At 34.4% G+C, this 12,025-nt stretch overlaps 1 protein-coding gene across 2 annotated transcripts in view; it reads right to left on the bottom strand.

Moving 5' to 3' along the window:
- LOC107583192 (microtubule-associated serine/threonine-protein kinase 1-like) overlaps window positions 1-12,025 on the bottom strand; it is a 68,665-nt gene that overhangs the window by 43,394 nt on the left and 13,246 nt on the right. The window contains exon 1 of one of the 2 annotated variants that reach the window (XM_016269321.1): window positions 7,155-7,323. The exons of the other annotated variant lie outside the window; for it this stretch is intronic. Coding sequence (XP_016124807.1) covers window positions 7,155-7,174 — 20 coding nt within the window. The 5' untranslated portion in view covers window positions 7,175-7,323. Of the gene's footprint in view, window positions 1-7,154; window positions 7,324-12,025 lie in introns of those variants that run through there. 2 annotated transcript variants of the gene reach the window in all.

Raw genomic sequence — 12,025 nt, 5'->3', positions numbered from 1 at the left:
TATATATATATATATATATATATATATATGAATTTCTTTGCTGGCGATTCTTTTGTGTCGGATTTAAAGGATTATGAGTGCAGTGAGCAGAGATCTGGCCAAGACACCGTGACGTTTGTTCTTCAACTCAAATATTCAGGGATTATAGAGAAAAACGTCACCCAAAAACTTTCATAAAAGAAAAAGAATGGAGCATGGAAGAATGAAACACAAAAATCTGTGTGGTGTGAACAAGTGAAACCTTTAAAAGGCACAAACAAACAAAAATGGATGAAATCTCTCAGTCATCACAAGGTCAGAGGTTAAATCAGTGGTTACCATGGAGATTGACCCAGACAGCCTCCCAATTAACACCTGCTCAGACTCTCAAAGACACACTCACACATAAAGACTAATAATCTAACATTATAATATAATATAATATACAACACAACTAATACACTAAATCTGTTTAATGACACAGCAGGGAGATTGACTTATTGAATGCAACACACACAAAGCTTGCTTGCACTACAGAACAGCAGTCAATTTACTAATGCTGAGAGAGCTGCTCTGCGGCGGGACGCTTCATCATCCTTACAGCACACCTGTTACATTTCTCCTCTTCACATGCCTCTAGAGCTCCGTCTCTGATGTTTCATCTGCTGTAGAGAGCAACATGACTGGTCACTAGCATATGTTGATACAGATGTCACCAAACAGAGTCACGAAAACAACCACAGGCTTTCAAACAGGTTTCTACGTCTCTACAACAGGACCTAACCTTCAAATAACCCTGTAGGATATATAGTATGCATCCCAACATTTGATGCATATGGAGTGGAAATTAAATTCATAATGCAAAGGGTGTGGTGATGTAAGGTCACATGACTTCTGGTTGCTAGACAATAGGATGTGGGTACTACAGCAGATACAGTTTCAAGAAAGAGAACAAAAGGCAGAAGGTGAAGAGAATAGATGAGTGTGCAGATGAATGGGTGAAAGAGAGGCTCAGAGGAGGTGAATGGGATAAATATAGACTCTGCCAGCAGTGTGAGAGAGCAAAGCTCACAGAGGACCTTCACTCCTGACAGGAGGGCAAGAAGAACAAAAAGGACTGATAAACAGGGTGACGGGATGTCCTGCTTTCACAAGGTGCGTGTCTCAGCATTCCGACACATTTCACTAAAAATCTAAATATGGCCCAGTTTCAACTGTTAGACTTACTGATTTAAATAAAATATTATGTCCCCAAAGTCCTCTAGTGACAATATCTGGTGTCATCATTGCAGAAAATAAAAGATGTCCCTGCATTCAAATTAGGGATGTGCACTTTCTAGAAAGTCCTGTAAAATGAGTCAGTCATTAAAAAAGAAAGAACAAATAAAATAAAATACAATTAAAAAGTAAACTATTATATTTAAACTATAAATAATTTTTTTAATAGAATAGAATAACATACATTTAAAAAAAACATACAAATAAAATATATAGATAGAATATATAAATAGAAAAGAAAATGCAATATCTCTAGTCATATGAAATGAAGACCTGCCTGTAATGTGCAGGTGAACCCTAAAACTTTGATTAGCTGGTCAAGTGTGTTTGATCAGTGATCTAAATTATTCAGGAATTCTCCAGGAGAGGCTTTGCTTTAATATAAAAAAGGATAAAGCAGGCAATCTTTAAACCGCTGCCAACTTAGCAGTAACGCCGGCTTCACATCAAACTTTAATTCTAAAACAGCATTGGCATATTGAGCAGCGCTGAAGTCTGTTTCACTGGGATTCAGGTGATATATATACGATTAATTCAGTATGTGAGCCGCATTTATTACTTAATGTCTATCAGCTACATTACGTTTATGGACAGACTTTAAAAGTCAACTCAATTCCAAATAATTCTCTGCACAGATTGAACTGAAAAATATAGTCACTCCTAATGCAGCAAGTCCACAAAAAACACTACCAACAGCAGAGCTGATGAACTGAAATCATATGAAATAAAAGCTAATGTTGATAAATTCTTGACTGTGATCATTTGATTTTGTACATCCTTATAATAGCAATTTTAACTCTTGATTTGACTTGAAAAATAAATATTAAAATAAAATAAAATGTTTAGGCAGTTCTGTATAAACAGTCAGCATGAATGAATGAATGAAATAAAAATCAATTACATTCCATTAAAGAATAAAATAAAATACATTAAAAATAAAATTAAAAACTGAATGCACTAAAGAATGCTTTGAAGAATAAAATACATTAAAATTTGAAATAAAATAATTTGTTCTCTTGATAACAGAACAATTATTGTACATGGACATTGATCACATTGTTCCATCTTTATTTTATCTTAAATGTAAAATAATGTTTGTTTGTTTTTTCAGATTTCTTCTAAATACCTTATCAAAACTGGGCATAAACCATTTTTTCACCAATTTACCTGCAAAAAATAACTATACAGTGAAATATATTAAAATGACTCATACCCAAAATAAGATTTTAGTCATATTGCTCTCTGCAGATCTGGGATCTATGTTTGTGATTTAGATTAGTGTGGACGGGACAAAGTAGATCAGGCAAACTCTTTCTGAATGAATGCTGTGGTTATGAATGAAAGTGGTCTCAGTGATTCCTGAACTCTCCTGCTCCCAGCATCCACTCCAGCTATAATCTCTAACGTATTACCTGAAAGTCACCGACAAACAAGATTACACCGCAAGCAACCCCTGTTCCTCTGTTCATCTGCTGTACGTCATCCTTTCATTTTTCCTGCTGTGCTTTCATTTCCTGAGCTCAGATTGCTACATACGACTGTGGAGCCATGGAGGTGTGTCATTTCAGGCCGCGAGGAATCATGTGCAGAATGATATATCAATGTTATGTGATCTCAAGGGAAATCTGAATCATCTGGTATTGCCATATAAAAATCATTTTCTTTTTTTTTTACTGATACAGTTTTCACTGTTTATATTTCCATAGACCTAATTATATATCGCAATGTCTGTGAGAGTCGAGTATTTGGAAATAGCATAATGGCATCAAATGGCAGTAAATATAGAAACAAACAAAAATGTGTTAATAATTATTAATTTGAATGATATATTACTGCCAATATTTATATAATAATACTCCAAAATGCATAAATCAATCAATAATTTTCATTACTATTTAATAAAAAATATTTATAGATTACCACAACTTTCCTGGCAATAAATAAATTGAAAAATAAATATTTAATAAAAAATTTTTTTAAAAGTCCACCGTAAAAAAAAAATACAAAAATTAATAATAATAAAAAAAAAAAAACGGTGAAATTTATGGCAAAAGAAAACAAAAGGCAGCTGTGATTGCCAGAACTTTATCATAAAAATATAAATATATGGCAGCAACATTTTAGGTTTTACAGATTAGATGTAACATAAAACCCTGATGTACAGAAGTGATTAGAAAAAAGCTAAGAAGAAATATATTTCAATGAAAAAACTGTACATTTAACAGTATTTTACTGTACAATTACATTTAATGTAAAGTTAGATCTATTACAGTTTTTCACCATATATAGTAAGGATAAGTAACAGTTAACCAATTAACAGGTTTGTACCGTAGCATCATTACAGTCTTTTACCATTAAAATCACAATCATTTTTACAGTGTACATACATACCGTAAATAAATGTTTAGCATTAATAATTAAAATGATATATTGCTGCCAAGTAAATTCAAAAAGCGTAAATAAGTGAAGCAACTTTCTGTTTCCGATGGCATCACAAACACAGCTTTGAAAACTAAAGTTATCACGAGGACGTGTGTCCTTGAAGAGTCGATGTTCCAAACTCTTTCTCTTTCTCGTCCTGCCTTTGTCCGCTGAGATTTCATGATCAAATGATCAAATGAAACACACAGTAATGACTCAGTTGGAAAGTGAAGTGCAGGATGAAGAGCAGGTGTTTTAGAGAGGAACTCAGTTAACCCACTCCACTGTTCTCAAATATAGGCCAAGACATCTCCTCAGGCTCACACTTTCTGTTCTCTGCCTCTCATTCATATTCCCTCTCCGTCTGCTTTCTTCCATAAAAGCATCTGAGGCTCAGAGCAGCCCATCCCAAATGACAGAGGAACAGAGAGCACTAAACTCACAGAGACAACAACAAAATATCAAAACACACTTTCCCCAAACATAATCTGAGCACAAGTATGTGAGCACTAATGCTTCATGGCTACACAAATTTAATTCTGCGCACAATCCCAAGGCCTTTACTAGCGACTATCCCGAGCTGTGATGTCAAATGCAGAAAACAGAGAAAAACACAAGTCCATTTCATAGATTAAAAAATGAGAAATGAAAAAATTTTATTTAAAAAATGTCATCTGCTAAAATATGATGAAATACTTGGGATTAATATACCTCTATAAAATGAAAAAACTGCTAAAACATCTAATAAAATACGTTTACTTTATTTGAATTTATATACCTTTAAAATCAAATCAAATCAAATAAATAAAAAATAAAACATATACTAAAATATGATAAAATATTTCGGATTCACATATCTCTATAAACGAAATACCTCTGAAACTAAAATAAAATAGAGATTAAAAAACAAATCAAATAAAACTAAATACAATAACATGAAATAAAATCGCTAAAGAGAAAATGTGATGAAATATTTGGGTTTTAGATACCTCTATAAATGAAATAAAACAAAACAAAACATACTAAAATATGATGAAATATTGGGGATTTACATACGTCTATGAACTAAATAACTCAAAATAAAACAAAATAAAATAAATACAATGAAATATAATACAGACACACTGCAGATAAACCTTGAGCTCCTTGGTCAGGTCAACGATTGTCATAGTGAAACAGTTAAAAAGAAAGTCTCACTGAGCAAATCTTAAAAAACATGAATAATAAATAATATGTTCAGTGGGGTCATCAGGTGAGATCAAACTCCAGCGACAAGACAATACCATGAAAGTAGAATAAAAAAAATCTTTGTTTTTGCGTGAACTACTCCTGTAATAAGGAGTAAATTCATCTTTTTGCAGTGCTGAACAAAATAATTGAAGTTTAACTATTCATAAGCCCTCTCTCTCTCTCTCTCTCTCTCAGATAAACCTTGAGCTCCTTGGTCAGGTCAACGATTGTCATAGTGAAACAGTTAAAAAGAAAGTCTCACTGAGCAAATCTTAAAAAACATGAATAATAAATAATATGTTCAGTGGGGTCATCAGGTGAGATCAAACTCCAGCGACAAGACAATACCATGAAAGTAGAATAAAAAAAATCTTTGTTTTTGCGTGAACTACTCCTGTAATAAGGAGTAAATTCATCTTTTTGCAGTGCTGAACAAAATAATTGAAGTTTAACTATTCATAAGCCCTCTCTCTCTCTCTCTCTCTCTCACACACACACACACACATCAGAATGTGACTAATGTGAGCTCAACAGCGTCAGTGTAGACAGAATGGAGCACCGTGGGGGACAGACAGAGATGAAGAGAGAGAGAGAGAGAGAGAGAGAGAGAGAGAGAGACAGTGAACACACACACACACACACACACACAAATGTGTTCAAAGCCACTTTAATCTCTTGTCACACACAACATCACACATAGGAGCACAAACAGACGCACACACAGCATATGCACAAAACATAAACACATGTAGTCGCTGCTTGCCTTATATGTGCTCATGCCAAGCCGAACAAATGTGTGTGTGTATGTGCATATGCACAGTTTACCAGTTTAGCTACATACATTCAATCAATAGCAGATTTACACAAGTGGTCAACCAGCATTAGTTTTCCAAAACTAAAAATGCAATATCTAGGCGATCAGTACACTGTAAAAAATGGCCGTGAATTTAACGGTAAAAGACTGTAAAAATGCAACAGTAAAAACCTGTTAAATGGTTAACGGTAAATTCCCCTACTATATAAGGTGAAAAACTGTACTGACGTTACATGTATTGAAAATTAATTTTACGGTAGTATACTGTTTTTGGAAGTGAAAAAGACGGTATAATTTACAGTGAATAACCGTAAATTGACATTCCCAGAATTCCCTGCGTTACATTTCAAATTGGATGTTTTTTTGTTAAAATAACTAGGTTTCGTCTTAGTTTTCTTATCAGTTTTGTATATTAGGGTTGTATGTTACACCTAATGTTGTTAAATGAATGTTTATTGCATTATTTCAGTTTCATGTGTGTTACCATGATGGTGTTTAGTGTTTGTGTGAATGACACTGAGCACCTTCTATATATGTTATTATTTAAAAGCTGCTTGTGATGGGCTTTGGTTCATCATGTGACTTTCTCATCACCACCTGCATTTGGTGGTTATCATTGTATTACAAAGGTACAAAACAGATTTCAGTACTTCAATAGGTTGGTATATTAACATTATATCAGTTAATGAAATTACGGTATTTAACTGTAAATTCAAGTTAAAACCGTAAAACCTAAAATGTTGCTACTGTATTTTTTACAGTAAAATTCCGGCAACCATTATTTAAAAAATATCACTAAAATGTACTGTAGATTTAAGACAATATTTTTTCATATATTTTCAATTAGTCATTTTTGTGTCTAAGAAACTGTACGATGCAGTTATGCTGCTCATTCAAGACAAAAACACTAATTAATAATAAATTCTATTACATGGCATTAAATAGTTATAATATAATAATATTTATTTATATTTTATTTAATTTGAAATATATTTTAAGTATTATTATTATTAAGTAAATAATGCAAACAAATGTATGTGATGCACCATTGGCAGGTGTGGCAAAAAGTACATTTTGAACCTGGTTATAGGCCAACACAGATAATCTCAAAATGGCCAAATAATGAACGACCAGTTAATCACCCTGACCGATATATCGGTCTATCACTACTTCAACAGAAAGACAAGACCTCATGAGTTCACACATGAAAACACACTTGCAAAACACAAGCTGTCATCCCTCCATGAACCAGCCGCGAGACGATGACATCAGTGTAAACAATCACAGCGCATCATCATCACCACCACCATCATCACCATCACCAAAAATCACCAATTCATCAGAAAAATCTAACCCGAGCAGCACATTCTGATGAGTCATAATTGCAAGCACGAGCCTAATAATTCTCTCTCTCTCTCTCTCTCTCGTTTACCTTTTGGTTCGGCGGAACATGTTGCTAGCCAGGACGGCCGGTTGGCAGGCGCACGCACGGCGATGAGAGTGACAGAGGCAGCACACACTTAAACAACATTCACAGAAAGCAGCCGACTATGCCATGACACATCGCATCCTTCCTCACACATGCTCTGGGCTCGTCTGAGTGCGTGTGGCTGAGTGATGGAGATACCGAGAGAGAGCGAGAGAGAGAGAGAGAGAGAGAGAAGGTGGCTCTCAAGGGTAATGTGCCAAGCCAGGAAGTAAAGACAGCAAGAGTGAGAGTGTGTGAGAGAGAGAGGGAGGTCTCATAGGAGGACTGTCAGCATGTGTGTGTGGCCATTAAAAGCCTATCAGAGCTCAGGGCTCAGGACTGCTAATGGAAATCTGAATGACACATGGGAGGGATAAAAAGAAAGAGAGGAAAGGATTATGTTGATCTTGTTCATAAAATATACCACAGGTTATTTGGACCCTTAAACGTGGCTGCTCAAATCGAACTGATCCACTTTATTGTTGCACAAGATAATTTTAGCCTTTTAATTATATTAAATATATCTTAATATGCATGTATCTGCACTGAAGTGTCTTAAATAATAATACATATATAATAATGATATTAGTACAATTTAAAAATGTTTTCTATTTGAATATAATGTCAAATGTAATTTATTTCTGTGATCAAAGCTGAATTTTCAGCATCATTACTCCAGTTTTCAGTGTCACATGATCCTTCAGAAATCATTCTAATATGCTGATTTACTGCTTCTTCTTAATTAATATTTATGTATCTGCCCCGAAATGTCTTAAATAATAGTTATTTTTTTCTTTAAAAAAAACGACATTTTTACCAAACATAGTAAATATAGTAAAATCAAGTAGTGAATATAGTAAAAATCCAATTAAACATAAGGACATGGTTTTAAAATATAAATTAAAAAAATATTAATACATAAATGTTTAATAACAAAGATGTATAATACAAAATAATATATAATGGAAATCTTAATTTAGATTTTTTAAATTTTTTGAAAAAATAATGCCAAATTAATCACTGAATAGGAGTTTTTATTAAACTCACTGAGACAGTCTAAATTGTCTTAAGAATAACAAAAATAATAATAATGATGATGATGATAATGATATTTTTTATCAGATAAAGCATAATTTTGAACAAAAGTGAACTTAATACAGTAAAAATCCATTTAAAGATAATCAAGGCATCTTCTGCATAATTTTGAACACAAGGAAAAAAATATATTTAAAAATATGAATAAATTAATTTGTAATAATAAAAATATAAAGTATAAATATAAAGTCCTGTAACACAGGTGTGTTGATTCCGTTCATGTGATCAAAATACAAGAAGGAATCTGCAGAATGGTTAATATATTTAACATATTAATTTTAAAATATATTAAGAAAATATTAAATAATTAGTATAACAATAAATAATAATTAATGGGAATCTGTATTTATATTTTTCAGTAAACATTTTAATACAAGAAAAATTCCACAAAAAGATAAAAATGTGTAGACATTTTTTGTAAGATAATGCAAAATGAATCAAGAGTTTTGAAAGAATTCACAGAAATAGTGTGAATTGATTCAAGCAGATGTATGTAATTTTTGTAATTTTCTAATCTGAATGTAATTTTCACTACTAGGTAATACTAGTAATACTTTCACTACTACTAATCAGACACATGGGAAGGGTCAAAAGAAGAGAGAGGCACATTATATTAATGGGTTCATATCATACCACAATGTTTTGGGGCACTTATACTTGGATGCTTGCATCCGATTGGCCGATTTCATTGTGACGTGGCTACAGAGCCCCACCCATCTCTCTCTGTATGCCAGGGTATATAAGAACTGACATCATCTCTGTGCCCTAGATAGCTCACAACAATAAACCTCATCTGAACCTTCGAATCGCATCATGTCACAGTCGGCAGGGTCCGTTGGGACTGGGAGGGCCGCCGTCTCCCAAAGCACACAGACTCAGACACACATTAAAAGCTGCTCATTTCAATAATAAATGATCTGGATGGTGGAAAGAGAGATGAAATATAGATGAGAGAGAGAGATGCAGATGAGCTTTTAGGAGTTACTGGGTCAAATTCATAGAAGGGAAAATATGACCTGGAATAATGGATGGAGGGAGGACGTGTGTAACCTGCCCAGTCTCACAATGGAAACATCACACTAGTAGGGCTGGATAATATGGCTTAAAAAAATAATTTTAATCAAATTGCCAAAGCACATTATAAATGGTTTTAAAGTAATATATACAGTATATATGCTAGTAATTATATAAATATAAAACATGTATAATATGTATAAAAATATATATGTAATCAGTTTACAAAAATGAAGCACTTGTAATCAGATTATATTACATTTTAAAATACTAATAATCAGACTAGTTACTTTTTTATTGATTACATGATAACATACTATTTACACAATAGCAATAAATTATTCATAATACATGCACTTCATGATGTTAATAACAACAAATGTAATGTATTTTATTTATTTTTGTATTCTTATATCAGCATGGTACAAGATTATTCTATCAATGTGACAAACAAGTTAGGTCAAAAGTAATCTAAAAGTAATCAAAAAGTAGTCTGATTATTTAACCTAAAATATGTAATGGATTATGTTACAATAGCTTCAATGTTTCTCATGTAATTTGGAATCAGTAAATATACAGTAAACAGTTCAACTTAAACTTAATTTAAAATATAATAACACATTTTAATATATATAAACAGTATATATATATAGTAATATTAGAAAATGGTGCACAGAAACATAGCAATTCACTCAAATCACTTACAACTTTCATACTTAAAATTCTCAAAATAAACTGACAATTTCATGAAAAATACCATCAAAAACATCCAATAATGTCGATAACAAAGACAGCTAAATACATTGCTAGAGTGGCTGTGTAGTTTTGTGGATGTAAGACGTTCTAAAAGTCATGGCGGTCCAGACAGCAGTGAGTCTGTATCCTGATTATAGCTGGAGCGGTTCAGCAGTCCTGGAAATGTCATATTGATTGTCTGCTGATTAATCTACTGTATCAGCCCAATTAAACAGCGTGACCCGTACTGAGCACAAAAGAACCATCCGTTATTAGCTGCCATAAGAAACTACAAAAACCTTCCACATTTCCTTGTCTCTTCACAAGCCTCCCACGAGAGCTCTATTCACTCACACACACACACACACACATTTGAGCACCTGTATTGTGTATGTCAGTCAGTGGAGAGGCTCTTTATGGCAGGTATGTGAATGCTAATTGTGGTGGCACGGTCCACAATAGAGCCCATTACAAACAACAGCCATTCTGGTCTGATCAGCATACAAAAAGCCAAAACTCTCACAGGAGCTAACGAAGCCCACACACTCGCACACCCTGTGACACTAAATGTGTGAAACGGCAGTGTTGTGGTGCTATATATAGGCAATAAACAGGCAGAAGATCACACACACAAGTGTTCAGTATAGACAGGCATAGAGACGCGAAGTAAACACATCCAGGGAGTCTCTCACGCCAGAGAAAGGTTCAGCACCAAGGCCAGCACTTCATTCATTATCTGTACAGCTCAAACTCTACAGTACTGGCTCTCAACTGGTTTTGCTTCAGGGCAGGATTTCACACTGGACAGCAACACAGTGCTAAAATTGCATATTGTTTAAAAGTTAACAAAAATGTCCTTCAGATAAACTATTAAAGTGATTAACTTTTGAATTTCAAGGTGTCATGTTATTTGAAGCCAATAATTTACTGCGCAAAACAGTTGCCAAAAACATGGACATTCATGTGCAAATATATAATTTAGACTGTTGTATTTCCTTACACAGTTTATGGCTTTTGCTGATGTTGGCATCTTTGATGTTACGCCAAAATATCATAGATTGACTGAATGTACAGCCTTTGAAGTCAACATTAAAAGATATGAGAAGTGTTTTCTCCTCTCTTTTAAAAGTTGATAAGACTATTCATGTTGCTACCCTAACTATGCACATTTGTATGGATGGCTGCATTTCAGTATTTGCATATAGCATTTTAGCCCTGAAACTTGCAGGGCTGCAATAGTGTATTGCTGCGCACCTGCATCACTGCACTAGTGTATCACTGCATCACTGCACTAGTGTATCACTGCATCCCTGTATCGCTACACTAGTGTATCGCTGCATCACTGCACTAGTGTATCGCTGTATCACTGCACTAGTGTATCACTGCATCGCTGCACTAGTGTATCACTGCTTCACTGCATTAGTGTATCACTGCATCGCTGCACTAGTGTATCACTGCATCCCTGCATCACCGCACTAGTGTATCACTGCATCCCTGTATCGCTGCACTAGTATATCATTGCATCCCTGTATCGCTTCACTAGTGTATCACTGCATCCCTGCATCTCTGCATTAGTGTATCACTGCATCCCTGCATGGCTGCAATAGTGTATCACTGCATCCCTGCATCAATGCACTGGTGTGGTGTATCACTGCATCTCTGCATCACTGCATTAGTGTTTAGCTGCATCCCTTCAACGCTGCGCTAGTGTATCACTCCATCCCTGCATCACTGCACTAGTGTATCACTGCATTACCGCACTAGTGTATCACTGCATCCCTGTATCGCTGCACTAGTGTATCACTGCATCGCTGCATTAGTGTATCACTGCATCACTGCATTAGTGTATCACTGCCTCCCTGTATCGCTGCACTAGTGTATCGCTGTATCACTGCACTAGTGTATCACTGCATCACTGCATTAGTGTATCACTGCCTCCCTGTATCGCTGCACTAGTGTATCACTGCATCACTGCATTAGTGTATCACTGC

The sequence above is a fragment of the Sinocyclocheilus grahami genome, unplaced genomic scaffold, assembly GCF_001515645.1.
Source record: "Sinocyclocheilus grahami isolate Dianchi unplaced genomic scaffold, SAMN03320097.WGS_v1.1 scaffold51.1, whole genome shotgun sequence".
Lineage (NCBI taxonomy): Eukaryota > Metazoa > Chordata > Actinopteri > Cypriniformes > Cyprinidae > Sinocyclocheilus > Sinocyclocheilus grahami.
The sequence above is the reverse complement of the archived record's forward strand: the minus strand, read 5'-3'. Positions and strand labels throughout refer to the sequence as shown.